Source organism: Gallinula chloropus, assembly GCF_964237585.1.
Source record: "Gallinula chloropus genome assembly, chromosome: 18".
Lineage (NCBI taxonomy): Eukaryota > Metazoa > Chordata > Aves > Gruiformes > Rallidae > Gallinula > Gallinula chloropus.
This window is the reverse complement of record NC_140103.1, coordinates 10,878,064-10,905,979: the sequence shown is the minus strand read 5'-3', so window position 1 is coordinate 10,905,979 and position 27,916 is coordinate 10,878,064. Positions and strand designations below refer to the sequence as shown.

General features: G+C 59.3%; 4 protein-coding genes across 5 annotated transcripts; 3 read left to right on the top strand and 1 right to left on the bottom strand.

Annotated features, from left to right (window-relative positions):
• Positions 1–3,623: 3,623 nt before the first annotated feature.
• On the top strand, positions 3,624–7,470 carry POLE3 (DNA polymerase epsilon 3, accessory subunit). Its single transcript, XM_084272335.1, has 5 exons — positions 3,624–3,666; positions 3,780–3,857; positions 4,324–4,409; positions 5,097–5,215; positions 5,711–7,470. The coding sequence occupies exons 2-5, from the start codon at positions 3,792–3,794 to the stop codon at positions 5,869–5,871; spliced, it is 432 nt and encodes a 143-aa protein (XP_084128461.1). The 5' UTR covers positions 3,624–3,666; positions 3,780–3,791; the 3' UTR covers positions 5,872–7,470.
• A 692-nt stretch (positions 7,471–8,162) lies between these two features.
• ALAD (aminolevulinate dehydratase) lies at positions 8,163–15,995 on the top strand. Of its 2 annotated transcripts, XM_084272416.1 has the most exons (12): positions 8,163–8,224; positions 11,323–11,456; positions 11,627–11,677; positions 12,300–12,396; positions 12,890–13,025; positions 13,493–13,576; positions 13,782–13,870; positions 14,188–14,243; positions 14,863–14,950; positions 15,365–15,451; positions 15,615–15,744; positions 15,826–15,995. In XM_084272416.1, exons 2-12 carry the CDS (start codon positions 11,344–11,346, stop codon positions 15,903–15,905), a joined length of 1,011 nt encoding a protein of 336 aa, XP_084128542.1. In that variant the 5' UTR covers positions 8,163–8,224; positions 11,323–11,343; the 3' UTR covers positions 15,906–15,995. The 2 variants fall into 2 exon arrangements, with proteins under 2 accessions (XP_084128542.1, XP_084128541.1); XM_084272415.1 differs by having other exon boundaries at positions 15,615–15,995.
• Positions 15,996–16,159: 164 nt separating this feature from the next.
• Positions 16,160–17,163, top strand: HDHD3 (haloacid dehalogenase like hydrolase domain containing 3). The gene has a single exon (XM_084272417.1). The coding sequence runs from the start codon at positions 16,294–16,296 to the stop codon at positions 17,008–17,010; it is 717 nt and encodes a 238-aa protein (XP_084128543.1). The 5' UTR covers positions 16,160–16,293; the 3' UTR covers positions 17,011–17,163.
• An 826-nt stretch (positions 17,164–17,989) lies between these two features.
• BSPRY (B-box and SPRY domain containing) lies at positions 17,990–26,765 on the bottom strand. Its single transcript, XM_084272443.1, has 6 exons — positions 26,686–26,765; positions 25,954–26,052; positions 25,156–25,386; positions 23,900–23,925; positions 22,757–22,881; positions 17,990–18,566 (listed from the first exon to the last, which is right to left on the bottom strand). The coding sequence occupies exons 1-6, from the start codon at positions 26,731–26,733 to the stop codon at positions 18,040–18,042; spliced, it is 1,056 nt and encodes a 351-aa protein (XP_084128569.1). The 5' UTR covers positions 26,734–26,765; the 3' UTR covers positions 17,990–18,039.
• Positions 26,766–27,916: the final 1,151 nt, after the last annotated feature.

Below are 27,916 nucleotides of genomic sequence, written 5' to 3'. Positions count from 1 at the left end.
ACCTTGCTTGAACCAGAGGATGCAGAAGATGGGGTGCAGCAGAGGTGGGACAGCACCTTGACCTCCATGAGGGATGGCAGGGGAGATATTTACTGTTTCCAGTGCTGGAAGTTCACCTAAGAAAAGGAAATGGCAGGTGAACACCAAGGAAGGGCTGAGGCTCTGCAGGTCTGTGTGAGGCTCAGCAGACTCTGTGGTGTATGGCTGTTCCTTCTTCTTACCTGCCCACAGTGACCAGGGGTTGTTGGCAGCAGCAGCAAACCCTCTCAGGACAGGACTGCCACGTGTGTCTGGTATCAAGGAAGCTCATGCAGGAGATCACACCCAGAGGCACACAGGAGAGAGAGAGATGAGCAGTGGGTACATAACACAAGCTCCAGGCAGCAGATACACAAACCTCACTGACAAGGACTTCACTAAAGCAAGCTGCTGAGCTCCACAGGTGGAATAAAATCCTTACTGAGTGAGGTTACACGTACATGAGGCAACAAAATCACGTTGGAAATTGAGCATCTAAATTTAACAAGCCATTTCCTGCCCCAGGAAGTACTTTTGCTGTCAAGAAAAGTAACACATTCACTCTTTCCCCATGTCAGCCATCCGAGCTGACTTACCTTGAGAGTAGAGAGGTTTTATGTGAACACAGAATCACAAGGATGGAAAACACCTTTGAGATCATCAAGTCCAACCATTCCCATCCTAAGCTAAACCAGATCCCTGAGCACCTCATCTACCTGTCTGTTAAACACACACAGGGAAGGGGACTCAGCCCCTCCCTGGGCAGCCTGTTCCACAGCCCCACAGCTCTGCCAGGGAAGAACTTTTCCCTCACATCTGCTCTGACCCTGCCCTGGGGCAGCTTGAGCCCATTGCCCCTTGTCCCATCTCCTGTCCCCTGGCTGAAGAGACCATCGCCCACCTCTCTGCACCCTCCTGGCAGGGCAGTGGAGGTGGGGAGAAGGTCTCCCCTCAGCCTCCTCTTCTCCAGGCTGAACACCCCCAGCTCCCTCAGCTGCTCCTCAGAGGATTTGCCCTCCAGCCCCTTCCCCAGCCTGGTTGCCCTTCTCTGGACTCGCTCCAGGACCTCAATGTCCTTCTTATGGTGAGGAGCCCAGAACTGGACCCAGCACTCGAGGTGCAGCCTCACCAGTGCCCAGTCCAGGGGCACAATCACCTCCCCAAACCTGCTGGACACACAGTTTTTGATCCAAGCCAAGATGCCATTGGCCTTCCTGGCCCCCTGGGCACACTGCTGGCTCATATTCAGCCTGCAGCCACCCAACACCCCCAGGTCCTTCTCTTCCTGACAGCTCTCCAGCCAGTCTCCCCCAGCCTGTAGTGCTGCAGGGGGTTGTTATGTCCCATGTGCACAGTGCTGCACATGGGACAAGCTATGGAGATAAGTTCTGTTGACATGCCCCTTCAACCAGGTCAGACTGATGGCTGGAAGAACTGAATTGCCTGTGAACAGTGTTCAGCTGGACTAGCTACCTCAGGGGAACTCCAAAAACTGCCTTACCCTGACTGGGACTCTGAGTTAGGTACCTCCAGAGTAAGAAGGTTCTTTTCCCCTCTTTAGTGGGAATCAGCATGTAACCTTATTTTTACCTTCCCTTTCCAAGAAAGCTGTAAAAACTGAGGGCTTCCTAAATGGATCCAAGGCTGTTCCCCCTCTCAGCTCTCTTTAGTGTATCCCAGTGCTGTGGGTGCTGACAAGCAACCACACCACATACAGCTTCATCCCACTGGCTCACGTCTGCATTCAGCACCTTTTCATCAGGGAGGTGGCATCATCTACTTAAACACTCCATGAAACAGAAGATTTGTGTAAATTAACTTAGCAGAAAAACAAAAAAGAAACAAAACAAAACAGGGAGGATGTGTGAAATAAAGTTGACAATACAGTTGTGGAGGAATCAGGTTGTCCTCAGGCATGGGTACAGCCTAGGTCACAGCAGGCAGACCTGGCCTTGTATCCTTTAGCTCTGGAGCTTTTATGCTAAACCAGCTTTCCTGCCTCATTTAGCTGCCATGTGAAACATGGAACAAGTTAAACATGACTTGCAGTAGTCAAGCTCACCACTGCGAGCCACGTTTTATGCTGGTACAAACAATTGCTGTTGCCCTGGTATAAACACAGCGACAGGAGAGCAGGGGCTGGGCTCAGCCAGCCAGAGTGGAACAGCAAAAAGCAAGAGATAATTCTGTCCCTCTGTACCTCAGAACACATAGATTCATACTTTAAGAGATGTACTTCAAGCTTCCATCTTCCTTGTTACTTTACTAGTGACCAAAGCACCTGAAAAGCAGAGTCTGGCCTGTCAGGGAGATACAGGACTCGACAGTAAGCACTGGGTGCTGGCTGGGGAGCGGGTGAGCTCTGGGGACGGCCCAGAGACACCCGGCCCTATCTCAGTTTGTTCTCAAATCTGGTACCAAACAACCTTGTCCTCTGGCAGGAAAGAAAACAAAACAGAACAGGCTGCTGCAGCTTCTGACAACGCTGCTCAGAGCAGCAAGGCAACGCTCCACCCAGAAGCCGACATTAGAACCCTCAGTTACAGTTCCAGGTGAATCGGTTACAATCCCTCGTTGCCTTCATAACAATTAGTGCAGCTGCCACTGCAGCATCCCACCTCAGAGAGCCACCAAGGAGCATGGAGTTAACAACAGAATACATTGAAGTCTGCTAGAATTGAGACTCCAGAGATGATCTGCACGTGCTGTGATGGTTTTTATTAATCCAGTCACTGTAACTATGAAGGTGATCTGGCCCTCACACGCACACCAGCCTTCAGCAGGACTTTCTGTGGAAAAAAGCTGCATGGCTGATCCTTATTCCCAATTTCAGATATCACATCTGAGACAGCTCCAGATGAAACAGAATCCTGAGGAGGCCATGGAGATGATCTGAGGGCTGGAGCCCCTCTGCTGGGAGCCAGGCTGGGAGAGCTGGGGTTCAGCCTGGAGAAGAGAAGGCTGCTTCTGGGGAGAGCTCTGAGCCCCTTCCTGTGCCTCGAGGGGCTCCAGGAGAGCTGGAGAGGGGCTGGTGCCCAGGGCAGGGAGGACCAGACCTAGGGGAACGGCCTTCAGCTGCAGGAGGGGGATGGAGAGGGGCTGGGAGGCAGGAATCCTTCCTGGGGAGGGGGGAGGCCCTGGCACAGGGTGCCCAGAGCAGCTGGGGCTGCCCCAGGATCCCTGGCAGGGTTCAAGGCCGGGCTGGATGGAGCTTGGGGCACCCTGGGCTGGTGGGGGTGTCCCTGCCCGTGGCGGGGGGAGGACACGACACACTGTAGTGTCCTGAGCACCCTGCCCTCACCCCACCCCAAACCAGGCTGGGGTTCTGCGACTCGACAAGCTACTCCCTCCTCGCGCTCCGGGGTTACTTTAGTCACCTCGTCAGGTCACCAGCGGCGACACAGACTTGTGAGGCGGCACAGGTCTGGGCCAGGGAGCTGAGCCGCCCCGCTGCGGGGACGCAGCTTCCCCAGCCCCCCGCCCTCCCACTCCCCGCCTCACACCCCCGTTACACCGCCCCGGGCTCCCTCCCGCCGCCCGCCCGTCACCAGGCACCGGCGGCCGCGGTGGCGGGCGGGAGGCGCCGCGCTGCATGCCGGGACGGGGCCGAGGCTGAGCGCGCGTAGCCCTGCGGCCGCTCCGGGCGAGGTAGAACCGGGTCCCGCCGGGACCCTCCAGCCCGCTCCAGCCCCCCCGGGATCACTCGGGCACCCCCCCACTCCCCCCCCCCACCCCCCGGTGACGCCCCGTTTGCCTGGCAGGAGGCGCAGGAGATGGCGGAGAGACCGGAGGACCTGAACCTGCCCAACGCCGTCATCACCCGCATCATCAAGGAGGCGGTGGGTGCCGGTCCCGGCAGCGCGGCCGGCGGGGGCACCGCGGGCGATGGGGCTCTGCCCGCGCAGCGCCCGCGGCTCCTCTCGCTCCGCGGCCTCGCTGCCCAGGCCCGGGAGGATCCTCCCCGGGGGCGGCGGTGTCGGTGCGGGACGGCGGTAGCGCGCCGGGGGCGGTTGGCAGCGGCCGGAGCAGCTCCGTGCCGGGGGTGGGGGCGGCTCGGCGCGGAGCCGCCGCGGTGGGACCCCGGCAGCCACCGGCTGGGCCCGCCCGGGGGCGGCCCCACGCTGACCCAGAGGGCAGGGTCAGGCTGCTGCGGCCTTGGCCCGGCCTCAGCGTGTCCCTGGCAGCACCTGAGCTCGGCGCTGGGTCTCGCTGAGCCCCCTGATCCCCTCACGGAAGCGACGCGTGAATCAGGCGAGGTCTCCGGCACTTCCAGCACCTGCTGATGGAGTCGGTTTTGTTTTCCAGCTTCCCGATGGGGTCAATATTTCCAAGGAGGCCCGGAGCGCCATATCCCGAGCAGCGAGCGTGTTCGTGCTCTATGCCACGTCGTGGTAAGAACCTGCTGCATCCCATACCCGGCACAGCTGGTTTATAACCCCCTCTCTGCTGGCTGGCCGGGAGTATTTGCTGCAGTGTTGTCTGTTTAAATCAGTCTTTAGTGTGGGCCAGTCTGCAGGGCTGCAGTGGTCGGGCCTGACAGTCCCAGGGAAGGCAGCGGGGCTTGGTATGTAGCAGAGACCCAACTGCACCGGGGACACGAGGTCTCCTGATCTGCTGTTACCCTTCACCTGCCTTTCCCAGCAAAGGCAAGAGCCCTGTGCTCGCTCTCTGAGCTGCTCACCACGTTGCAGCAAGTGTGAGACACCCTAGTCAGCAGAGGACAGGGTAATGTCTTTGGGGCAGCTCAGAGGATGCCATTCAGGCTGTCGCATCTCTGGGTTCCATACTCACACAGCTCTGTGAATCAGCATTCAGACTCTTCTCCTTCCCCGTGGCTGTAGACAGGATCCATGCAGGCAGAGCTCTGATGTTGTAGGAAGGCAGTGCAGCTAGAGGAAAGCACAGCCAGCCACTGTAAACAAGACAGTATCTTAAACTGTCATTAGTAAAGTGAATAAAAATACCCCCAGTGTTTAGGAGGCGGCCTTTTATTTTTAAAGCTGCTTATGACTTTAATAAAAACCCCCAAATTGATGCCAGCACCAGTTAACTCTCTTTTCCTTCTTGTTTCTGACTAGTGCAAATAACTTTGCCATGAAGGGGAAGAGGAAAACGCTGAACGCCAGCGATGTTCTCTCTGCCATGGAGGAAATGGAGTTCCAGCGATTTGTAGCCCCTTTGAAAGAATCCCTGGAAGGTACCGTCCTCCATTCATGCCAAAGGAGTCTTAAACAGCACTGAGCCCTGTTTTCCTCAAACACTGGACAAGCAACACTTACTTGCCTGTCTTGTTTCTCTTCTCTTTGCCCAGCATCCTACACTGCGGTTTGCCTGGGGAGTAACTAATGTGCACCTTAACAGGACTGGGATAACATTATCTCACAACTGATGAGGATTGGGAAAGTCTCATCTGCTCTCACTCCCCATTATGTTTATCTAAGGAAAGCCCTAGGTGCTGCCTGTAAATGTGAACTCCTGCGTCCTTTTCAGCATTTTTCTGCTGAAATTTAACCCAGTTCCCTATGGAGCTGGTCAGCACAGCTCAAATAACGGGGTGAGTTGCTGGTATGAGTTCCCTGCTCCCCTTTGTAAGCCTGGAGAGCAAGTGGACGTTGGACTTCAGCTACTGTACTGCTCACACTGTGGGGAAAAAAAAAGGCTTGTGATTTTTCAGTGTTGTCTCTTCTTTTAGTTTACAGACGTGAACAGAAAGGAAAGAAAGAAGCAAGGAAAGATAAAGACAAGAAGACAGACTCAGAGGAGCAAGATAAGAGCCGAGAGGAGGAGAATGATGATGACGATGAAAGGATGGAGGAAGAAGAGCAGAATGAGGAGGAAGAGGTGGACAACTGAGCTTCCCAGTGAGACATGAGCAAGGATTGGGTTTTGTTTGGATGGATATAAATGCTGTAAATGAACCTCGCTGTGTCCCCTCTTGTTTCCAGTAGAGCTTTGTACTGTTCCTCAGGGGCCTGTCCCTTTTTGCCTTTACCTTGTACATAAAAGACTTCTGCTAAAGTATTTCTGTGGAAGGACTGCTTGTCCCTGGGCACCCTCCCCAGGGTCTGAACCGACAGCCCTGGGACTGGGTGTTTATGCTGGGTTGGCTCTGAAACAGAGGAGGGGAAGAAAAAAGAAGAGATGCCGGATGCTGAGTACAGAAGCTGTCCCTGAGAGCCTGAGAGACTGCTGGATAAGCTCCTTAAGCCAAGTCAGGGGCTGAATCAAATAGATCGTTAACCCTTTAGAGTCTACATGGTGATGTCAGGAAGCCTGGAAGCCGAACGCAGAAGCTTTCTATCCAAGTGAAATTGGACTGTGGTTTTTTTCCTTCATTTCCTTGCATTCTGGCAGTGCCTTCTCTTCCTGCTGTAACTGCAGCAGGATGCTGTGTCTGAACCTTGCCACACACGCAGCAGTGCAGTACCACCGTACCAGGACCAGTGATCCACTCAGCTGGCTTTCTCTCCCAGACCAGCCTAAACCAAAATCTCCCCAGTGCTGATGATGCCAACAAATACCTGAAGCTCTCAGTTTGTGTTTTTAAAGCCCTGGGAGACCCAGAGGGGTTTTATTTAAAATCTGAAGCAAAATAAACAGCTAAAAGAACTCTCAGGGTGATAAAGGCGGCTGGATCTACCAGTGGATCTGGTGGTCTCACCTCCTTCCCCTCCTTCATGGGCAGGTCGGTGTCTGGAGGAAGCTGAAATGTGTTAGAACAGAGCAGTGGATCTTGGTGGGGTTTTTGCTCCAGGTAGGATGGTCTAATGAGATCAGATCAGAGGTCCTTCTTTAGCCATCCCAGGGGTGAGGACCAGACATCCTACCTAAGACAGCCAGCCTCGAGCCCGTGGTTGTTAAAATATCTCCTATGAGAACGATGGGTTGACACCAGCTGGGTTCCTAGTGCTTGTGTGGGTTGGTTCTTTTATACTTTCTTAGTTTTGATGCCTTTTCTTTCTCTTCTCTGAGAAAGTATCCATTAGAATAAGCTCTTTTGGGGGAAAAATGCTTTATTAATGGATCATTTTGAAGACTAATAAACCTTATCTTTGAATTTAACTGAGGTCTGATGAAGGAAATGAGGAAAGTTTTAGCTATGCTCGAGTACAGCTTTAAAGTGAGGAATAATGTGTCCTGTTCACTGGAAAACCTCCAAGTGCCACCCTGCCTTTATGCTTCTCTGGCACGATGGCTTTTCTCACGCAGAAGCCCAGCTCCCTGAAAGAACCAAGTCAACAAAGATTTCCAGCCCTCAGAAGTTTCTACTGGCACACGGTACCAGAAGAACAACAGAGCTGATGTCTTCCCAAGATCTCCTGTAACAAAGACGACCTTCCCTCTAGCTCTTTTTCCTCTTTTTCCCTCCCTTTTCCCCTCTTTTAATAGACATCTGTGGGACATATTCCAGAAGGAAACAATATCTAAATAAAAGCCAGCTTTGTTTTTTTACAGAAATGGAGTCTCTCATTTGTGTGGGCAATAGAACAGGCTGGTGGCAGTTGGTGAAGCACCTGAGGGTGTGGTGAAGGGAGCAGCAAGCAGGCTACGGAATCACTGAAGGAGAACAAGGTTCCCAGTTACTGGGAGCCAGGGCTGGGTGTTAGGGTGATGGTGGTTGGGGTCCCTGGTGGAAGGAGCCTTCAGCTCGCCCCTGCTGAGAGGCTCGAGGGCTGCAGAGAGATGGGGTCGGGGCTGATGCACCGCAGCAGGCCAAGGAGATGATGTTTCTGTGCAGGAGCTGCAGAGCATCGTGCACTATGCCTCACCCCTGCACGTGGCTGGTGTGGCTCCAGCCTGCCAGGCCCCCGCAGCACCCCAAAACCTGCTCATCCCCTCTGGCACCCCAAGGATCTCACCTAAGCACCCCCAGCACCCCAAAACCTCGTTCTAGGTCCCTCCCAGCACTCCAAAACCCGGCTGCAGCCCGCCCCCCCCCAGCCTAAAGCCCTGCTCCGTGCCCCCAGCTCCCAAACACCTGGCTGCGGGTCCCCCAGCAGCCCCCCAGCCCAGCCGCGAGAACCCGCTGCCCCCCCAGCCCCGCCCCCGCTTCGCGCCGCCTCAGCCTTTTCCCGCGCTCCGCCGCGCGAGACTTCCCGCCGTCCTCGCGCGGGGGGCGGGGCTATGCAAACGAAGGGGGCGGGGTTATGCAAATCGAGGCTGCGCGGGGCAGCGACACGGCCGGAGCGGGACGCGGCGGCGGAAGGTGAGTGCGGGGTCGGGGTTCGGGGTTGGGGAACCGGAGCCAGAGCAACCGCCCCCGATCCAGCCCCGTGCGGGGCTGCCTGGACCGCGGAGAGCGGGTCGGCTGCAGGGCCCGGGCCTGGCAGGGCAGGGAGACGCGGTGTGGGCCGGGCAGGGTGCAGGAGCCGGGCTCCTGCTCGGCAGCCCGCTCGTACCGCGGCCGGCGCGGGGGGAGCCCTGAGCGGGGCCCGCATCGCTTTGGAGCCCCGCTCCTCCTGCGGTGAGTGTCAGACCCCGCTCCGAGCGCCCCCCGGCCCAGGTGAATCTCTGCCCACCCTGCCAGTGCCCCCGCTCGCTGCCCCGCAGCAGCCCCGGGACCTCCCCGGGGGGCGCCGCTTTCCTCCTGTGCTCGAGGCTGTCTCACCCCCTCCTGGGCTTTGGGGAGCTCCGCCTGTCTCCAGGGCGTCAGGTAGAAGTTGTGCTCGCAAGGATGAGGCTGCGTCCCCTTCTGTAACCCCACATGCCAAAACCCAGCTCCCTTGGCACACCTCGGTGGTGCCGGAGCAGAGCTTTGCAGCTCAACCTCGGGTCATGCTCCAGCCCATCCACCGGGTTTGTTTTCATCTGTGCCAGGGCAAACGGAGGGCAGCGTGTGCGTGGTTCTCTCCTTAGGCTGTTGTTTCTCTTTCTGCAGGGAGGCACCCAGGCCACTGCCGCCGGCGCCGGCTGGGCGAGAGCGTGGGTTTGGGTGCTGAGGGTTTGGGTGCTGCGGGTTTGGGTGCTGAGGGTTTGGGTGCTGCAGGTTTGGGTGCTGAGGGTTTGGGTGCTGCAGGTTTGGGCTTTGGGCTGGTCCTTGAGCAGTCACGGCGTGAGGAGTGAAGGCGAAACATGTTCCGTGCTGCCAGGCTGTTGGGAAACTCCTCACCCATACCCTGGTGTGCAAGGGGCAGATGGCTTTAGAAATACAGATTTGGGGCTTTAATGGTGGAGAGGGGTGCCTGTGCTGTGCTGGGAGCCCCAAAGGGTCCCAGGACCCCTTGTTCGGCACCCCAGCTGCCCAAAAGCCATGGGGGTTACAGCAGCTCTGTGGCTGGAGGAGCCCCATGCCCGCATCAAACTGGGTGCTCTGCATGGGCAAGGGGAGCCTGCAGCACTGCCCGGCAGCTTCTCCTCCGTGCAGGCCTGTCAGGAGGTCCCCAGCCCCCCAGCAGATGGGGGCTGTTATCTCTGCCCTGCCATCCTGCTGGGTGCCCATCCCCTTCCCAGAGAGAGCAGTGTCTGCGGCTGTGGGCTCTATCTGTCCCCTGCAGTCAGGTGCCCCGGGTCCCACCCTGTCCCCCCTCTCTTCCTCCTGGGGGATTAACTGTTTAAAGCATTTTTTGGATTTTTTTCTTCACTGAGCCCATTGTTCTCCATCACTCCCTGCCTGGAGCCCTGCCTGGAGCCCAGCCACTGTGCTGGGGCTGCCAGCTCCAGCTGACCCGAGGGCTGTCCCGTTCCTGTGGGTAACACAGGAGCGGCAGCTCTCCAGGGCTAAAAATTCCTTGCCCAATGGTGCTGTGCTGCTGCCAGCGTGCCCGTCAGCTGGTCCCAAGCCCTGTGAGCACAGGCTGGATTTGTAGAGCACGTTTTTATACGTGTGAGCCCCTAGGTGACTCAGGGCTGGCTTTTCCCCCAAGCAGAGGTGGCTGCTCAGGGCATGACAGACTCAGTTCAAGCCCTGCACTGGACACGATGTCCCTCTGTTACAAGTGTGCTGGGGTGGCCTGACACAGACTGAGAAGTTGGCTTAGCACCAGAGTGTCTGAGGGCTCTCGAGCGTGTAGAACGGGTGAATGCTTGAAGTGAAAGCTTTTCCAGCAGAAAGGGGCCACCTCCTGCCCCAGCTCCCTTGCTGGCTGCTGCTGCGAGTGCTGGTGTAAAACCTCCCCTGGGGATGCCAAGGGACCCTGTCACAGGCAGGGGCTGCCAAGGTTTAGTGCCCAGGGAATCCCTTGTGATGGGACTGGGGAACGTGGGGCTGCTCCCCCGAGATGGGTCCCATCCTCGTGTCTGCTCTGACTTCAGAAGTCCTGGAAGCCGCTCGGTACAAACAGCCTTGCTCAGAGCTCTGGCATCTGCTGGGCCACAGCCAAACACCTCGTCCTGGGACAGCCGCCTTCCCCAGCCCTTTCCTCCACACTCTCACCACCATTGGTGAGAATTTAAAGCTGGAGGAAATTTAAATCTTAATGGTCTAATCGCAGTGTTATGACCAGATCTGTTACAGTAGAAGTATTGCTGCAGAGAAGGTTTCCACAGTGACATATGTAATGATTTATGTGTGCTGAGTAACTGCTCTTCCCCCCTGGTAAGCCTTACCTGGCTGCCTTGGGTTCTTCCTGAGCTGTTAGATGTTCCCCCTGAAAACTGTTTTGCCCAACTCCTGAGTTTTCCTCACCAGGCAGCGGTGTGAGTGTGGGGTTTGCAGCCCTGGTGCCTTCAGGGGCATCCTGCACCTCTCATCTCGTGCCCGCTGTGCTGCAGCTGCACCTTTACACCTTGGCCTCACACACCTCGTGCCACGTGGAGCAGCTCTCGACTGCTCTGTGACTCGCAGGGTGACACAGCACTAAGCAGAGGTGACCCCAACAGAGCCACAGGCACCTCACTGTCACCAAACCACAGGTGCAGGCACCCAGAGCGCAGCAGAGGGAGCCCAGGGCAGGCAGCAGTCCTGAGCCGGGTTGTGCTGCGGGAGGCTGGGGGCTGCAAGCTGGGGGCTTCTCACACCGAATTGGGGAGTTCTGTGGGGAGGTGTCAGCACCACCCCCGCTTATGGGAGGTGCTGTGCTGTGCTGTGACTGCTGGTGGGGGGGTCCCCAGCGCCCACCGGACATGGGGCAGCACCCGGGGGAGCTGGGGTGAAGCTGGCTGGGCCGCAGCTTGTGCTCCCTGTGCCTGCCCGGGGCGGGACAGGGACAGTCCTGCAGCGGCTGCCCCGACCGCAGCCCCCTCACATGCCGGTAGTGGTGGCTTTACTGGGACACTGGTAGTGGTGGCTTTACTGGGGTGCCAGTAGCAGTGGCTTTACTGGGACACTTGTGCTGACTGGCCTCCCGCTTGTCTCTGGCGTTTCAGTCTCCGCAGCGAAGGCCCAAGATGCAGGCAGACTCCCTTCTTCACAGCGGGTACTTCCACCCTGTGCTGCGCTCCTGGCAGTGCACAGCAGCCACCTTCGATGCCTCCAACCTCATCTACCCCATTTTTGTCACGTGAGTGAGCCCTGGCTCTGGGCTAGGGATGGACCAAGCTCAGGGTGATTGGCTTGGGTTCTCTCTGAGCTCTTAGATGTTCCCCCAAATATTGCCAGTGGACAAGCCTGGGGTAGGGGATCCCTTCTCACACCGAGTTCTCACACCTCTGTCCCATCTACCTCCTGCAGTGACAGCCCTGATGCCGTGGAGCCCATCCCCAGCCTCCCTGGACAAGCCAGGTAAGAACCCAGCCCCTCCAAGCTGCTGCATGGCCTGAGGTGAGCATGGGCCAGGGGTGACACTTCCCAGCCCTGTCGTCCCTGCCATGGGGATTCCCCAGCATCAGGCACTGTGGGAGGATTCATCCACCATGGAAGTGGAGGAACTCATGCTGGGAAAGTACCAGTACTGCAGGGACAGTGCCAAGGTCTCATGATGTCCCAGAGTCCTCACACATCATGTGGGTGGGCACACAGGGAAGCTGGAAGTGAAAGGACCTTCCAGCAGCAGCTAGAAACCCGTGCAAGGACACGGGCTCTGCTCCTGCATTCGATCTTGCTGGACTGGCAGCTCCTGTCTTCATCTGCAGCTTCATTAGCAGGACTGCAGTCAGAGAGGCCCAGGGATGGGTGGTCCCATGGGGAGGTGGGATGGATCTGCAACAGGGACACCAAGATAAAGGAGCCAAGGGCAGGGCACGCTCATCCTTTCAGAGCAAAGTGTCCATGCCTGGCAGATAACGCTCCTGGAGCCCCAGATAAGGTCCCAGATTGTTCCTCCCACCCCTGTACCTCCAGCTGCTGCTTGGTGTGGACACTTGTGGATGCTGGATCGCAGCCTCCTTCACTTTGCTTCTCTCAGGTATGGAGTCAACAAGCTGGAGGGGATGCTGCGTCCCCTCGTTGAGGATGGTCTGAAGTGTGTGCTCATTTTCGGGGTGCCCAGCAAGGTCCACAAGGTCAGTGTGCGTGCTGGTGGCAAGGGGCTTGGGGCAGCTACAGGCATGTGGGAGAGAGCAGCGTGGGGCCTGGGGGTCTTCAGATCCAACAGGAGCAGCTCAGGGTCTCTGGGCGTGCCAGCACTCTGCATGGCTGAGCAGCATGGGGATGGGAGACTGCAGCAGCACCCAAAACGCTCCTGGTGACTCTGGGTGTCCTCTCTGCCTCTGAACAAGTGGTGGGTCACTGCAGGGCAGAGGAGTCGGCTCTGTGCTGCCCAAAGCAGGGCAGATGACTTGAGAAGGGCATCTCCATACAGCTCCCCAACCCTGCCTGGTGCCGGGAGCTGTTGCGGGTGGCCGCAGGGCCTGCTCAGAGGCACCACGCTGTTGCCCTGTTCCGTGGCCGGTGGTCACACTGCCTCACGTTGCTGGGTCTCATGGTTCAGAAAAGGTTCAGAAGATCTGGTGGGACACCCTCAGCTCTGATCCTGAGGTGTTCCTCCTCTCACAGGATGAGAGAGGCTCCGCTGCTGACGCCGAGGACACGCCTGCCATCCAGGCTATCAGGAAGATCCGCTCCACCTTCCCAGAGCTGCTCATCGCCTGCGATGTCTGCTTGTGCCCTTACACCTCCCACGGGCATTGTGGTGAGTGCCTGGGGTCCCGGGCTGCTCTTGGGATGTTTTCCTGACACTGGGATTCACCAGGGGGTTGCCATTTCTGCCGGGGATCTCCGGATGCTGGTGGGGCCTGTCCAGCACCTGCTCCAGGAATTGGCTCTCCAGCAGCGGTGCAGTTGAGCCTGAGTCCTGTCCTGGGCTTTGACAGGAGGCACAGGTGGTTAAAGCACCTGCTCCCTGACCATCTGAATCCATCTGAGCACCTGTCTGTGTCCCCCATGTGTCTTCCCTTCCCTGGAGCACCCACTTGTCGTGGGTCCAGTCCCTGGAGCTGCCTCCTTGGTCTCCTGGCCCTCCCTTTCTTACCCAGCTTCCTTGTGTCTCCCTTGTTGGGACATCTCCATAGCTTGTCCCAAGAGCCACATTCCCAACATGGGGATCGAAGCAACCGATCAACTGTCCCCTCCCTAACCCCTGGGCATCCTTTCTCCTAGGCATCCTGCGTGAAGATGGCACCATCCAGAACGAGATGAGCTGCCTGCGCCTGGCAGAAGTGGCGCTGGCCTACGCCAGAGCGGGTGAGGAGCCCCCTGGCAGCAGTACCAAACCTGACCCTGGCAAACCGGGCCTGGCTCCAGCAGGGAAGGATTTTTCCCCTGGGAAAATCCTCCCCCAGCCCTTCCCTTGCCAGCCCCAGCAGTGCTGCAGGCACCCCAGGCCCACTGGCCGTGGGCAGCGTCACGGCCTCGGGCACTTCTCAGCCTCTCTGGTCGTTCCCTGCAGGCTGCCACATCGTTGCCCCTTCTGACATGATGGACGGGCGCATCGCGGCCATGAAGGCGGCGCTGATCTCCAACGACCTGGGCAACAAGGTGAGTGCAGGACCTGCGTGTGCCGAGGCAGGAGCCACGTCTGCAGGGCGGCTGCGGCACAGCAGGACTGGGCAAGCTGGGAAATGCAGACCCCCCACCTCACCCAGGGTGTGCCAGAGGGATTTCCCTGCCCCAGCGCACAGGGGAAGGGAATGTCCTTGGCTGGACATGGGGACAGCAAGGCGTCAGGCCCCCTGGCAAGGGAAGGAGGATGTGGGGCAGGGTATAGAACAGCTGTGGGAGAGAGTCACTCTTGCCCCGGTGCTGGGGGGGCAGCACCAAGGTTCTGGCCCCCATGGCTCCGCTCTCCTCTGCAGGTCTCAGTGATGAGCTACAGCGCCAAGTTCGCTTCGTGCTTCTACGGTCCCTTCAGGTGGGTCTGTTGGTCCCTTCGGGTGGGTCTGCTGCCCTCTGAGAGGCACATTCCGAGGTAGCAGTTTGGGAACAAGGCTTGGGCAGAGCCTGGGCTGCAGCTGGGGCCACACTGGTTACTTCACAGCACTCTCCTACTTGCTGGTGCCAAAGGGAGACAAGTGTCCCTGGCTGATGGCAATCACCCGGGTCATCTGTCCCACCCCTTCACCTGCTTGTCCTGGGTGCTGGTGGCAAGGCAAGCAGGGAGGGAGCTGCCAGCACTGCCAGGAGCAGAGAGGCAGGGAGTCAGGAGCTGGGGGTGCCCCAAAGGGTGGCTTCAGGGACACCTCAGCTCAGGCAGCTGTCAGACCTCATCCCACAAATGGGCTGACTGTGGTGGGGGGTCCCTGAGGAACTGTCTGACAGCTTTACCCCAGGCTGTGAGCAGGGCCAAGGGCGTTAAAGCACAGCTGGGCTGTGCATGTCGGACCTGCTAGTGACCTTGTGGTGCTGAGGCTCAGGAGAGCCCTCCTTTCCTGGCCCAAATGGCTCAAGCACTTGCCTTAGTCTGTCCTCATACTCCTGAAGCTCTGCCATGCTGATCCTCATTCCCTGCCCTCTGCCTTGCCCGTCACCAGGGACGCCGCGCTATCCAAACCCGCCTTTGGCGACAGGCGATGCTACCAGCTGCCCCCGGGCGCCAGGGGCCTGGCGATGCGTGCTGTGGTGAGTGAGCCAGGGCTGGGCTGCCCAGGGCACAGGTTTGGGGGTGCAAGCCTGGGGTGCTGGAGGCAGGAGGTGGGGGGAGGCACTCCAGCCAAAGCAGCCAAGGTGCTTCCCTCTCAAGCGACAGAGATGTGGTGTCCATCACTCAGACAAAGCGCTGGTCCCCAGTGTGGGCCTAAGGGTTCTGTGCTGGGAGCTGCAGAGTTGGTGACCCCATAACCTGCCATGGTGTGGGGTGCTGGGTCTGGGGACACACAGCCAACTGTCTTTGCCCGGGCACGGTGCATCTGGGCGGGGAGTGTCCCCTTCGCCCCATTGCGGCCCATCCCGGGGCCATAAGGGGCTCCACGGCCGTGCTGGAAAAACCTTCTCCTGCCCCAAACTGCTGCAGTCACACGTGTGTTCCCCTGGCAGGACCGGGACGTGCGGGAGGGAGCGGACATGCTGATGGTGAAGCCAGGGATGCCCTACCTGGACCTCGTGAGGGATGTCAAGGCGCGGGTAGGCCTTTTGCAGGGCCCCGGCTGTCCCTGCGGCAGGCGGCTGGGAGAGGCGTGGGCACTGCGGGTCCCCAAGCCGGGGGATGGGGGAGTGGGGGGGGGGACACGCCAAGGCGGCACCGGGATGCCAGTGTGTGCCCCTGTGCTGACCTGCCTCCCCCCAGCACCCCACCCACCCGCTGGCCGTGTACCACGTCTCGGGGGAGTTCGCCATGCTGTGGCACGGCGCCCAGGCCGGGGCCTTCAGCCTGGAGGCTGCTGTCAGGGAGGCGGTCACGGCCTTCAGGCGCGCAGGTGAGGCGGGCGGCCCCAGGGCCCTTCCCCTTCCCCTTCCCCTCCCCTCCCCGGCGGCTCCAGCGCCTCGTCTCTCGGCAGGGGCTGACATCATCATCACGTACTTCGCGCCGCAGCTCCTGCGGTGGCTGAAGGAGGAGGCGGCGGCGGGACGGGCCTGAGCGCCGGGGGCGGCCCGGGCGGGGCGGGGCTGCTGGGCCGGCCTTCCGGGGCGGCCGCGGCGCAGGCGGGGCCAGGCCGGGGGCCGCTCGTGGTGCCCGAGGCCCGGCAGCCCCGGCCCCGCAGCCCGGAGCCCCGTGGGGAGACCTCGCACCCTGGCACCGGGAGCCGGGCCTCCCCGCAGCCCCCTAAGAGCGGCCCCGAGACCCCCATCCCCGCTCCCCGGGGCCACCGACACCAGCGGGTGAGGCGCGGGCCGAGGGCTGGTGCCCACCCCCTCTTGCCGCGGCCCGCCCGAGCCCCGCTCACACCGGCGCACTCTGGGCCGGGCTCCCGGCTCCCAGACCGGCTTGTTCCGGGCCTCCCGTAGCCCCGAGCTCTGCCGAAGCCATGCTTAGGCTCCGCTTACTAACGTGGGACGTGAAGGACACGCTGCTGCGGCTGCGGCAGCCGGTGGGAGAGAGTTACGCGGCCGAGGCCCGGGCCCGCGGGCTCCAGGTGCAGCCGCGGGCTCTCTCCCAGGCTTTCCGGGAGGCGTACGGAGCCCAGAGCCGGCGCTTCCCCAACTACGGCCAGGGCCAGGGCCTCAGCTCCCAGCAGTGGTGGATCCACGTCGTGAAACAGACCTTCAGGCTCTCGGGCGTGCAGGAGGACAGAGTCCTAACCCCGATGGCAGAGAAGCTCTACCAGGACTTCTGCAGCGCCCGTAACTGGGAGGTGCTGCCGGGAGCCGTGGAGACCCTGAGCCAGTGCTGCCAGCGCGGCCTGCGCATGGGGGTGGTCTCCAACTTCGACAACCGCCTGGAAAACATCCTCTCCCAGTGCAACCTGCGGCACCACTTCGATTTCATCCTCACCTCCGAGGATGCAGGCTTCGCCAAGCCGGACGGAAGGATCTTTGAGAAAGCCCTGCGCCTCGGTGGGGTCTCCCCGGAGCAGGCGGCTCACGTGGGGGATGACTACACCCGGGATTACCGGGCAGCCCGGGCGGTGGGCATGCACAGCTTTCTGCTCCGGGCTGTGGGGCAGGACAAGGAGCCAGAGGTGCCCCCTGAGCACGTCCTGCCCACGCTCAGCCACCTCCTGGCTCTTGTTGAGAAGGGGTAGCTGCGTTTTGGAGGACAACCCACACTGCTGCCAAGCGGTGAACTGGTCCTGGTGTGGGATTTCTTGCTGCCGGTGGGCAGGGAGAAGAACCAAGGGCTTCAGAGCACGGGGAGCAGGAGCTGTGTTCATACAATAAAAAGTACCTGAGGCTCAGCCTTGCTCTTGCTGTTTGTCACTCTAAAACCACTACAGAAGAGGGTGAGCAGCACTGGGCATGGGGTCGAGCTGCACTGCAGAAGGCTCGTGCCGGTGGGAGGGATAGATGGCATCCCCCTCTTCCTGGTAGGGGTGGCTGGGAAGCAGTCACAGCCGGCTCCTGCGGGCAAGCCAGTGTGGATTTGGGGAATTTATTGCCAATTAACATAAGCTTTGCAGCACTGATTTGGGTATAGAGAAATTCTGAACAGTTCAGGAACCACCTTTCCTGCCTGTCTCCTGGCTCACCTTCAGTCTGACACCTCTCCTTCCCTCCTGCCTGGCACCACCTCCCCTGTTCCTCCCAAGGCTGGGAGCAGCCCTGGTTTCTTTCTGCTGTCCCTTGCTTCTTATTCCTCTGCCCTGGCATGGGCTGCTCCATGTGCCACAACCCCTCAGGGTGCCCCTGACCCTATGTGGGTTCCCCCACAGTGTCCCAGGACCTACTTGGTGCCTCCTCCCTGCCATTACTGCTCACACACCTTAGTATTTCTCCTGTTTTCTCAAGCCCACCACCACAGGGCTGGAAAGCTGCCCTCCTTCAGAGGGGAATTAAACCCATCACCCAGAGTGGCTGCAGGGCCAGGTGTCACCCTGACCCCTCGCCCTGGCACAGCAGGCACAGGGTGGGTGCAGCCTCGAGGAGGAGGAGGGGAAAGCTGCCGTGGTGAAGAACAGAGGTGGTTTGAAGGACATCTTGTCTGAACACCACTGTACATGAGCCAGTAGTGCTACCTGGGCTCCTCATGAGAGTACAGTACAGCACACATACAGTCAGTCACTGTATATACAGTTGTATATTCGCCCCCACAGCGAGCACAGCGCTCCCTCTGCTCACTGGACAAGGGAGATGCCCTGGTGTGCCACAGCAAAGACGGGATAGAGGGGCTCCGCGAAGGTCTCCCGGTGGGAGAAGAGGATGGTGCAGGAATCAGGGTCATAAAACAGCACCTCCCCTCCTGCAAAGTCAACCAGCACCCCGATCTCGGCCGGAGACTTGATCAGCTCGACGGCCTGCGGCTGCCCGGCATGCAGGAACCTGAACTCCTTGTCGTAGCGTGAGAAGACCCAGGAAGCAGCGTTGAAGCCCAGGCGGACTTCATTGCCAGACCCCTTCCGTGGCAGGGAGCTGTAGCAAACCCCCAGCTTGTAGGCACAGCTCTTCTCCACGCTGATCCTCCAGGCACAGACTCCCGAGCGGAAAGCGGCCGTAGCCAAAGCGTTGGGCCAGTGATCAAACCGCTCGGGGCAGTCCAAGTCCACCTTTGCTTTTTTGGGGCTGAAGGTCAGGGTTTTCTTGTCTTCTGACAGGCTGAGGTGGGGGCTGACAGTTTTCTCATCGATGTGGATCTCCTGTGAGCCTGCAAGAGAAGGCACACCGTGAGCAGCGACTCGGTGGGCCCTGCCTGAACTGCCCAAAGAAGTCACCAGAAACAGTCTGTTCCCCCCAGGGTGACAGGGCAGGGAGCTCCAGCTGGGGCCGGATCCAGCAGCTCCCTGCAGCATCTCCTCCCCAGGCAGGGAAAATGCTGCTCATCTTACTCTGACCCTGGCCCAAACACCCACAAAACAGGTCCCGTTCCTCCTGCTTTTGGGAAAGACCCAAACTGTGGGTGGGTAGGACCCAACTTCTCCTCCCCCAGCTGCAAGGGCACAGAGCTGTTTGCAGAAAACCGGCAAAGCCGGTCATTCCAGACCCAGGAGAAACAGCCAGGGCTGGGCAGGGGAAATCCCTTTTCTCCAGTAAAGCCCAAGCTGTGGATCAACCCACCCAGAGAGCTTTCTGAGCAGAGATGGCACCAGGCATGCCATGAGCAGGGCCACGACTTGGGCTTGCTGTGAGTTGGGGGCTGCCCAGCTGCCCCTCTGCCGTGTCACAGACCCAACGAGCTGAGCCAGGGAGAGGGCTGGGGGTGCCTGCACCCACTGGGGTTCTGCTCAGCTTCAGACCCGTGGGCTGATGGCACCCAGCACTGCTCACCCTGCCCTGGCTGCACCCCAGACCCCTTCGAGGGTCTGCAGCCTGAATAAGCACAGAATTGTTTCCCTGGCTCTGTGAATCTGCAAAGCAAAGAGACAAGGCCGATGCCCAGCTGACTCACCTGCTGCTGGGGAGGCCAAGTTTCTACCTGGGGGTGCCCCTCCTTGCCCTGCCTTCCCCCACCCTCACGTCATTCATTTTAGGGCTCAAACCCCCACGGAATCCAGGCTGGAGCAGGTGAGTCATTCCCCCTCCCAGCTCTGCCGCCGGCAAGAGCTCCATGTCACTCCTGCTCTGGCCATTTCCCAGCCACCCTCTGCTCAAAGCTGCTGTGCTGCACCCTGAACGGGCTCGTCCCAGAGCCCCAAACTACTCCAGCACCTCCACGGGCCCAGCTCAGCATCCCCTGAGCAGCACCGACCAGCAGCAGAGCTGGCTGAGGGCTCCCTCCTGCCCTGATGCTCCCTGGCAGGGGAGGAACCGAGACTGAACTATCAGCTTGCACAACACAGATGTGCACGTCTGCGTGTTAGGTGGAAGCTACAAACAGGAGCACCCAAACAGGAGGGGAATCAGCTTGTTAAAAGGGTAGACACTGGCAGGACAAGGGGGATGGAGTGAAGGTAAAGGAAGGAAGGGTTAGATTAGATATTAGGGGGACTTTTTTACAGAGAGAGTGGTGAGGGGCTGGAACGGGCTGCCCAGACAAGGGGTGGGTGCCCCATCCCTGGGGGTGTTCAAGGCCAGGTTGGATGGGGCCCTGGGCAGCCTTGTGTAGCTCCAGGCCTGGAGGTTGGTGTCCCTGCCTGTGGCAGGGGGTTGGAGCTCTGTGACCCTTGGGCTCCCTTCCAACCCATCCCAGTCTATGATTCTATGATACTGCAGGCAACAGTGAGCAGAAAGAGGAGCTGAGGAGAGCATCCCCTTCCAGCCAGAGCAGCCAGCCTCACTGCTTGGGTGGTTTCTTTCAGCGAGCCCTGCAGCACGCCTGCCCCGACACCGTGCCCTGCGCACGTCAGTCGCTGCGGCTGTACTTACCCCCGCTGGCTGGCTGTAGCTGACTTTCCAGGAAGCCGAACACCGCTACGAATTCATCGAAAACAGAGCAGTACAAGACTTTCTTTTCCTCTGCCAGAGGAAGGGCACTGAACCTCAGCCTGTGCTACACACACCTCGCCCAGGAACGGGGCTGCGTTCTGGTGTGCAGGTACAGGGATCATCTGCCCCAGGAGGTGCCACCCTGCTGACACCCACGTAGCTTCCTTGGGGAGCTGCGACTGCAGGGGAGCATCCGAGGGAGGGGTAGTGCTGAGTAATTCAGACCAGCACATTTTCCCACAGAGACAAGTGTTTTGTCATAATTAAACCTGCCCTTCAGATATTCCCATGCTTTCTGATGAACAATTCCACCAGGAATTCATCTCCCCCCCCCCCCCCCAAATCCATTTCCTCTGTGTACAGTACCCATTGGAGTAGCCTTGCCCCTTCAGAGAGGCGAGGGGTGCTGAGTGCATCCAGGTGGGTTACCAGCCCTGACAAGTACCTCTGCGTTAGCTGCAGCACCTTTTACTGCTTTTAAAAATTCAAGTTCCCATTTCCAAACTTCCCACATCTAAAATCCAAATCCTCATAGCCAGGTTTGGGCAGCAATGTGGAACCCAGCCCCAGCCTTATCCCTAGGGTAAAAGGTCCCCGTGGAGCAGCCCAAGGTCTCAGCCAGCTGGGATGGCTGCACTCTGTGCCACCCTGGCAGAGGGTCCTCCACGGGGTCTCCAGCCAGCACCACCACTTCCCTGCTCCCAGCAGGACTAACATGGGTGGCCATGAACCCAGATCCCTCCCAGCACGCTGCCAGGAGATTAACGTCATCACTTGGGTTAAGGAAGATGCTGCCAACCCCAAACCTAAGCGACACACACCCCTGGATGCCAAGTGAAGGCATCAAAGGGAGGGGGTTTATTTTTGAGAGTGAAATGGAGGGTCTTTTCACTGCCCAGCTCCAAGGTTTTGAGAGGCTGCAGGGCACACTGACAAGGCTGGGTATTTGTTCTCACACCAATAAACAGGACTGGTACCTGTTCAGCTGCCTTTGGGAGGACGGAGCACCAAGGGAAACGGAGTGTTGCTGTGACTTAACAAAAGCTGGGGCCACTGCAGTTAATATTAAATCCCTAAAGCTAGGTCCTGGGTGAACTATGGACTAGGGAGATAAGGGAAGGATATGGCAGGCATCCTCAGCACGCAATTCCATGTTAAATATAACCACAGAAACCCAAACTGGAGTGTGATGGTAGCACCAACAGACCCACTGGAGTCATTACACCTGATGGGTGCTATTGGGACAGGACACTACTGTATTGGGGAAGGAATCCATTAAAAACCACATCACACCAAAGAGCATAAGGGAAAGGTTTCCTGCACGACTTGACAGCTCTGAGCATCTGCCCAGAGCCTGCCCAAGTCTGGCAACATGCAACTGCAGGGGTCTTGGGGGGTGCCAGTGCTCAAAGACTCAAAGCAAAGGGAAATCCATCCCAAAGGGAGAGGAGCGACAGGGCTCGCAGTGGAAGGAACAAATGATGGTGGTGTCTGGGTCATGGAGATTCTCAGCCTAACGCTGGCAAATGCAAGAGCAGTAACAGCCAGAGCATGTGCCATGGTGGGGGGGGGGGACCTGGGAACAGGGAAAACTCTGAACCCCTCATCAGCACCAAGGGATAGATGGGCAAAGTCAAAGGTTAACACAGAAGCTTTGGGAAGAGGACACCAGGGACAGATCACGGGGCAGCACATGGGACAAACGTGTTCGAGTTGTGAAGGATGCCAGCCCCTTTGAGGAACAAAAACCATATTGAAACACTTGAACACCAGCCTGGAAGTGAGAGCAAACATTTCACAAGCAGCCATCCAAGCAGATCGCTGCCGGAAGGAGACCTCTGAAGCCCTGCCCAGAGCACCACGCTGGCCTGACAAACGTCTCCGACGCCACCTCAGCCAGACAGCAAGAGCTGTGCCAGATCACAGCGTCTCTGACAAACCACCAGCCCGTGCACAGCCACAATCTCAGCTCAGGATCAGAAAGCTGCTGCACTGACTCACTCCAGCATGTGGGAGCCTCTCACAGACGCCGTGCGGGCGAGTTCGCCCTCTTTCCAGGCAGCATCGGGCCGGCGGTAACCGCAGCACGGGGGGGGCTTCTGCAACAGACGCCTACGGCAGCGGCAGCGCCGCTGCTGTCACCAAGTGACCCAGGAAATAGCAAGAGAAACCACGTGAAGTCAATCGACAGAGCTGACGAGGCGACACAGTTTTCTCAAGCCCCTGTTTCCCTCTTCACCACAACCAGCTGCTTCGAGCCACTGTCCCCCCTCCCAAACCTCCTATGGCCGCTGCTCCCCCCTGGCTGGGGGCTCCAAGCAACTAGCAGGGGCTGGTACCACAGAGGAGGGTAGGATGCCCCATACCCTGAACAGGACACAGCATCAGGAGGTTCTGATGCAGCTTTGGGACATTTCTTTGGGCACAACATACAGGAATCCCCAGAGAGCTGGAGGCCTGAGCAAGACTGACCTGTGACACAGCAGAGAACGGCAGAGGCCCACAATCGATGCAGCAGCGGACTCTGAACACAGCTCTGATTAAAGTTTAACTTCAGGGACTCCTGTGGCTCTAAGATTCCCTCTGCCACCTCTGTCCTAGCAAAGGAACACAAGAGTTATTTGCAAATACAATGGCTTACTGAGCAGTGCAGGGAGGTGTTTAAGATCAGTAGGAAGTATGATGGAAATAGGAGCTGGAGCAGTTGCAAGGCGAGTGTTTACTGCAGGGAAACTGCACTGGGGGGTCTGGACAAACCCTCTTCCCAGGCGCTACTTTCAGTTGGCTTTGATCACAGCCCCTTCTGAAAGGACCCTCAGTGTTCTCAAATCCCACCCCAGCAGGCTGAGCCAGCAGCCTCCTCACTCAGCAGACACAGCTTAAAGGTGTCCAAGAGCGGCCATCCAGGCACCAGAGGAGCACAATGCACTGGCTGCAGTGAGAGAATCGGATTTCCCCCTTTATGGCCAAAGCCTCCCTGCCAGAGAGAAGGGGGTAGAGCAGGGGCACAAGCTGGGACACCGGGTTTCACGCGGGGGACGCCGGGTTTCACGCGGCACAGCGAGGAGATGGGGGAGTTGCTGGGTTCCTGCAGCACACAGGCAAACTCGTGGCTGTAGGGAAAGGCTCCAGCACCAGCTGTCAGTGCTGTGCTGTGGCTGATTTCTTACTCCCTACCCACAGGCTCCAGCAAACATACTCCTGGAAGATCTCTGGGTAGCGGAGTCTGACCGGTGCTGCCCAGTGCCCTGGCAGCAGCCACGGGAATGAACAGCCCAGCGTCCCTGCTGGTGACTGTCAGACACGCTGACACTGCACAGGGCTCTCCCCAACACGCAGGATCCCTGCCTGGGAAGGGGTGCGGAGCTTGGGGCTGACATCACCCACGGAGCATTTCCAGGTGCCAAGACTTCTCCCTGCCTCAAGCTGCAGCGTGGCACATGAAGCAGAGACCAGAGGCATCTCCATGCTCAACAAAAGCAGCACAAGGGAGAAAGAAGGGGGTGGCTCTTGCTGGCTGAGCAATGGCATGCTGCTCATGGCCAGAGCCACGGAGGGTGCGGGCAAGCTTGGAGCAGGGGTCAGGGAAAGGACCAGGAGCAGGCAGGTACTAACCTCTCAAAGATCTCTTGTTCTGAACGCTGTGGACAAGGAGAAAGAGAGTCACCACAGCTGAAATCCCACACACAGGCTGGGGCAGAGCAAACCCAGGACCCAGGGAGCACCATTCTGACCCAGAGAAACCACTCCTCACCCCAGCGCTGGTCCTGGGGAGTGTCCAGCATCTGTTTTCTTCAGCTGCAGCACTTTCCACTCCCCCATCCAGCAAAGGAGTGGAAGTCTTCTACACCTAGCTAGGGGTGATGTCTGCGTGCTGGTGGGACTGGGTGGCTGGGTGACAAGTAGCTCGAGAAGAGCAGCCTGCCAGGCAGTGTGAGAGCAGAACACTGCAAGCACCACTGGATGGTCCACTGTGACAGGAACACGTGTGGGAGAGCTGAGGCAGGAGGGAAGTGAACCCACAAAAGAACCAGCTCTGTGTCCATACCCTCTGGTAGACACCAGCCTGTCTGTATCTGAGAACTCTGACCACTGCAACCTGCCTTGCCCCGAGTGTGAAACCCCAGCCCTGAGATCCCCCCTCCTCCCCCCAGCGCGTCAGGGCGCGCTGCAAGAACATCCTGTGCTTGCAGCAAACCACCACACAGCTTTCAGAAGCAGCAGCATGGGTCAGAGGGGCTAGGCCAAGAGTCAGACAACTTTGTGCCCAGTCCCACAGGTTTCTGTACCTGCTGGCAAGGGCACGTTCACAGGGTACAGCCCAGCCAGCAAAGTAGTCAGAAAATATTTGATCTCTGCTCAAATATGAGCTGCAGGGTGCTCTACGTGCCTGTCACTTCCCTGTGACAGGTATTGATTCCTGATAGACACAAACACCAGCACCACTGACCCAAGGTGGAGAACGTGTCATCCTTATTCCCCTCCACAACACAGCCAAGCGATGAAAAGGAAAGGGGTGGCCCAGGTGACAGCTGGAAGAGCAGCGCTCAGCTAAGGGCTGTCCTGGCTGTCACACTGAAGGGCACCTGAGCTGGCAGCCTCAAGCAAAGAGCTTGGAGACCTGGGCCTGGGTGGTTCCCAAGCTCTGCAGAGCAGATGCTCTAGGAACCACTGAGAAAACATGGGGCCTTGTCTGGAAGGAGGGTCCTTGAGCTGGACCTGCAAACATAGGTCCTGTCCAACTCTGCCTCCTTGCTGTCAGTGCAGCAAGCTGCTGAACACTGTGCTGAAGTCCCTTAACATGCACGATGAAACATCTAATGACTCCTGGGCTGGGTGACCTGTCCCCCAGCACAAGGAGCAGTACTCACCACCAAGCTCTGGTCATCCAGGTTGGTGATCACATCCACCAGGTAGGTCCGGAGGGCAGCCAGCTTCTGCAAAGCCTCACTCCAGTGCGCCTGCTGGGTCAGGATGCTCTGGTGTGCCCTCTCCTCCTCCGCGTGCACCTTCTCCAGCAAACGCTGCTCTTCGTTTTCACACGCGTTCCCCACGAAGATCAGCCTCTGGACCACCAGCTCCCGCGCTGCGTTGGCTGCGTTCTGCCAGGGCAAGGAGAGAGGAGAAACATCAGCCTTGCTTCAACCCCAGTAAGCACACCTACCACTTGTACTGGCATTCTCTGGGCTCAGCTGCTGCGATTACTCTGTTAGTGGAACCCAAGCTACAGTAATCATCGTGATGCAAGCAGAGGGACAAGGACAGCCAGTCCCAAACCTGCCTCCTCGCCAACCTGCAAGGGACTGGAGTCCTGTCCCTCAGCAGCTCTTCCTGGATTTGCTGTTAGTGAGAAACAGAGCCACTGGCAGAGCTGTCTTTTGTCCTTGGTGACAGTGAGGCATAAAAATATAAATCAGGAAGCACTACAGCTGGTCCCAGTGGGATGTTTAACGACTGCACACTGACCCCAAGGAAATGACTGGCTGTGTACATTTTATAGGTGGATGAAGCAGGAATCGCAGGTGCCCCTGGCGCTCCACCTGCGCAAGCAGCCAGGCAGGACAGGGACAAGCCCCGCATGCCAGTGAGTCCCTGGAGCTCCACATCCCTGCCAAAAGTAAACAAAGGAGCCTTGAGCCTCCGTGCTGGGAGAAGGGTCAGGAACTTACCAGGACGCGCTGGTCCTTGGCGGGCAGCACGCTGTCCAGGTGCCGGGCGATGGCTGCGCTCTGCAGCTGGAGCCGCTCACACCGGTCCACGATCTTGTTCTGGAAGGCAGAGCAGGGCAGCGGCTGGGCTGAGCGGGCCATGGCGGCCCCAAGCCCCTGCGCAGCCGGCCCCGTCACCCCCACCGGCCCCACACCTCCCAGGGTCCTCGTGTACCACCCCATAGAGAGCCCCCTCCCCCACGGGGTACCCCTCACATGGCCCTACACCCCACCGCAGGCCCCACAGAGCCCCCAGCCCCACGGGGTCCCCTTGCGGCTCCACACCCCACAGAGAAGCCACCTCCCCACGTGGACCCACTCACACAGCCCACTGGGATCCCCACAGCCCACAGGGACCCCACGGCCCCACGTGGACCCCTGCAGCCCACAGGGACCCCCGCAGCCCCACACATACCCCTGCAGACCACTGGGACCCCACGGCCCACAGGGACCCCACAACCCCGAGCCCACAGGGACCCCCACAGCCCACAGGGACCCCCGCAGCCCACACGGACCCTCACGGCCCCACACGGCCCCCGGAACTCCCCAGAGCCCGCACACGGTCCCTCTCCGCCCGGACCTCCCTCGGCCGCAGGCAGTCCCACACGTGCCGGGCCCCCCCCCAGGGCCAGAGGCGCCCCCGAACAGGGTCCCGACCCCGGCCCGGTCCCCGATCCCCCCGCCGTGTCTCACCCGCAGAGCCGCCGCTCGCTCCGCCGCCCCCCCGCCCCGCTGGGCCATGCTGCGCCCCGGCACCTGCCGCGGGGGCGGCGGCGGCCCCGCCCGGGCCCTGCACGGAGCTCCGCCCTGCCGAGGAGACGGGCGGCGGGGACGGGACGGGACTGGACGGGGCGGTGGAGCTCGGGCAGGGCGGCTCGGCCCGGCCCGGCCCAGCCCCCGGTGAGTGCGCGGCACGGCGGGTTGGCGGGTTGGGCAGGGCTGGGCTGGGCGCTCCGTATCCTTCCCGCGGGGCTGGCTCGGCTATACGGAGCCATACCGCCCCCATACCGCCCCCAAAGCCTTCCCTAGGGTGCCTCACAGCCGCCCTATGGGGCTGCCCAGCTGTAGGGGACCTGTGCGCGGCCCCGTGCCCTGCCCTGGGGATGCCCCAGCCATAGCGGCCCGGGGCTTGTGGGGCTGCTCCTGTCTGCAGGGACCCACTGACCACCCACGGGGCCACCCCGCCTAAGGGACCCGTTGCCGTGGGGCCAGCCTGGCTGCAGGCACTGGGCGCTGCCCCCTTGTCCTGCAGGAGGGTTGCCCCCCTCTCCAAGGGGTGTTTGGCACCCCGCAGAGACAGGGGGAAAGCCCTGCTGGGATGTCCGTGTTCCCTGCTGCAGGCTTCCCTGCAGCCCCTGAGCAGGTGCAGGCACTGGCACGGCTTATTTTCTAAACCCAAATTGGTAAAAAACGTGTTTTCAATTCGTGTTAAGCATGTGTGGAGGGGTGGGGGAGGACAGGCCATCCTCCAGCGTGATACTCAGCCTTCCAGAGGGGCAGGGCTTTGTGTGGGTCAGTCCCGCAGGATCCCTGGGGTGTTGGAGAGCTCTGCCACAGCCAGGCTCAGGGCAAACACGGAGGGAACCTGTCTGATAGCAACACACACATCCTGCTGGAACCTTCCCTGTTCGGGATGCAGAAAAATCTCTTGTTTGCAGTGGGCAGGAGGCAGGAGGAGAGAGTGGCTGGACACGAGATGACTCCAGCCATGCCAGCAGTGCTCTGCCTTGTTCCAGCTGGGTTTGAGCTGATGGGACCATCACACCTACACAGGGAAACTAACTGCTGGTTAGGAGCCACTGTAATCATTGTAATTAACAAAGCAGAAATTACCTCTTAGCTTTTTCCTAGAATCCCAGGAGAAACAGCTCCCAGGGCTTCCCCCCGTGTATGTTCCCCGTGTTCTGATACAGTGTGGGCACCG

Coding starts and splice junctions, on each gene's coding strand:
- POLE3 (XM_084272335.1), top strand. CDS start 3,792: ATGGCGGAGAGACCGGAGGACCTGAACCTGCCCAACGCCGTCATCACC. Junction 3,858..4,323: donor CCCGCATCATCAAGGAGGCG/GTGGGTGCCGGT, acceptor TTTGTTTTCCAG/CTTCCCGATGGGGTCAATAT. Junction 5,216..5,710: donor TTTGAAAGAATCCCTGGAAG/GTACCGTCCTCC, acceptor CTCTTCTTTTAG/TTTACAGACGTGAACAGAAA.
- ALAD (XM_084272415.1), top strand. CDS start 11,344: ATGCAGGCAGACTCCCTTCTTCACAGCGGGTACTTCCACCCTGTGCTG. Junction 11,678..12,299: donor AGCCTCCCTGGACAAGCCAG/GTAAGAACCCAG, acceptor TGCTTCTCTCAG/GTATGGAGTCAACAAGCTGG. Junction 14,951..15,364: donor GCCTGGCGATGCGTGCTGTG/GTGAGTGAGCCA, acceptor TTCCCCTGGCAG/GACCGGGACGTGCGGGAGGG.
- HDHD3 (XM_084272417.1), top strand. CDS start 16,294: ATGCTTAGGCTCCGCTTACTAACGTGGGACGTGAAGGACACGCTGCTG.
- BSPRY (XM_084272443.1), bottom strand. CDS start 26,733: ATGGCCCAGCGGGGCGGGGGGGCGGCGGAGCGAGCGGCGGCTCTGCGG. Junction 25,387..25,953: donor CCAAGGACCAGCGCGTCCTG/GTAAGTTCCTGA, acceptor TTGCCCTGGCAG/AACGCAGCCAACGCAGCGCG. Junction 23,926..25,155: donor TGGATGACCAGAGCTTGGTG/GTGAGTACTGCT, acceptor CCTTGTCCACAG/CGTTCAGAACAAGAGATCTT.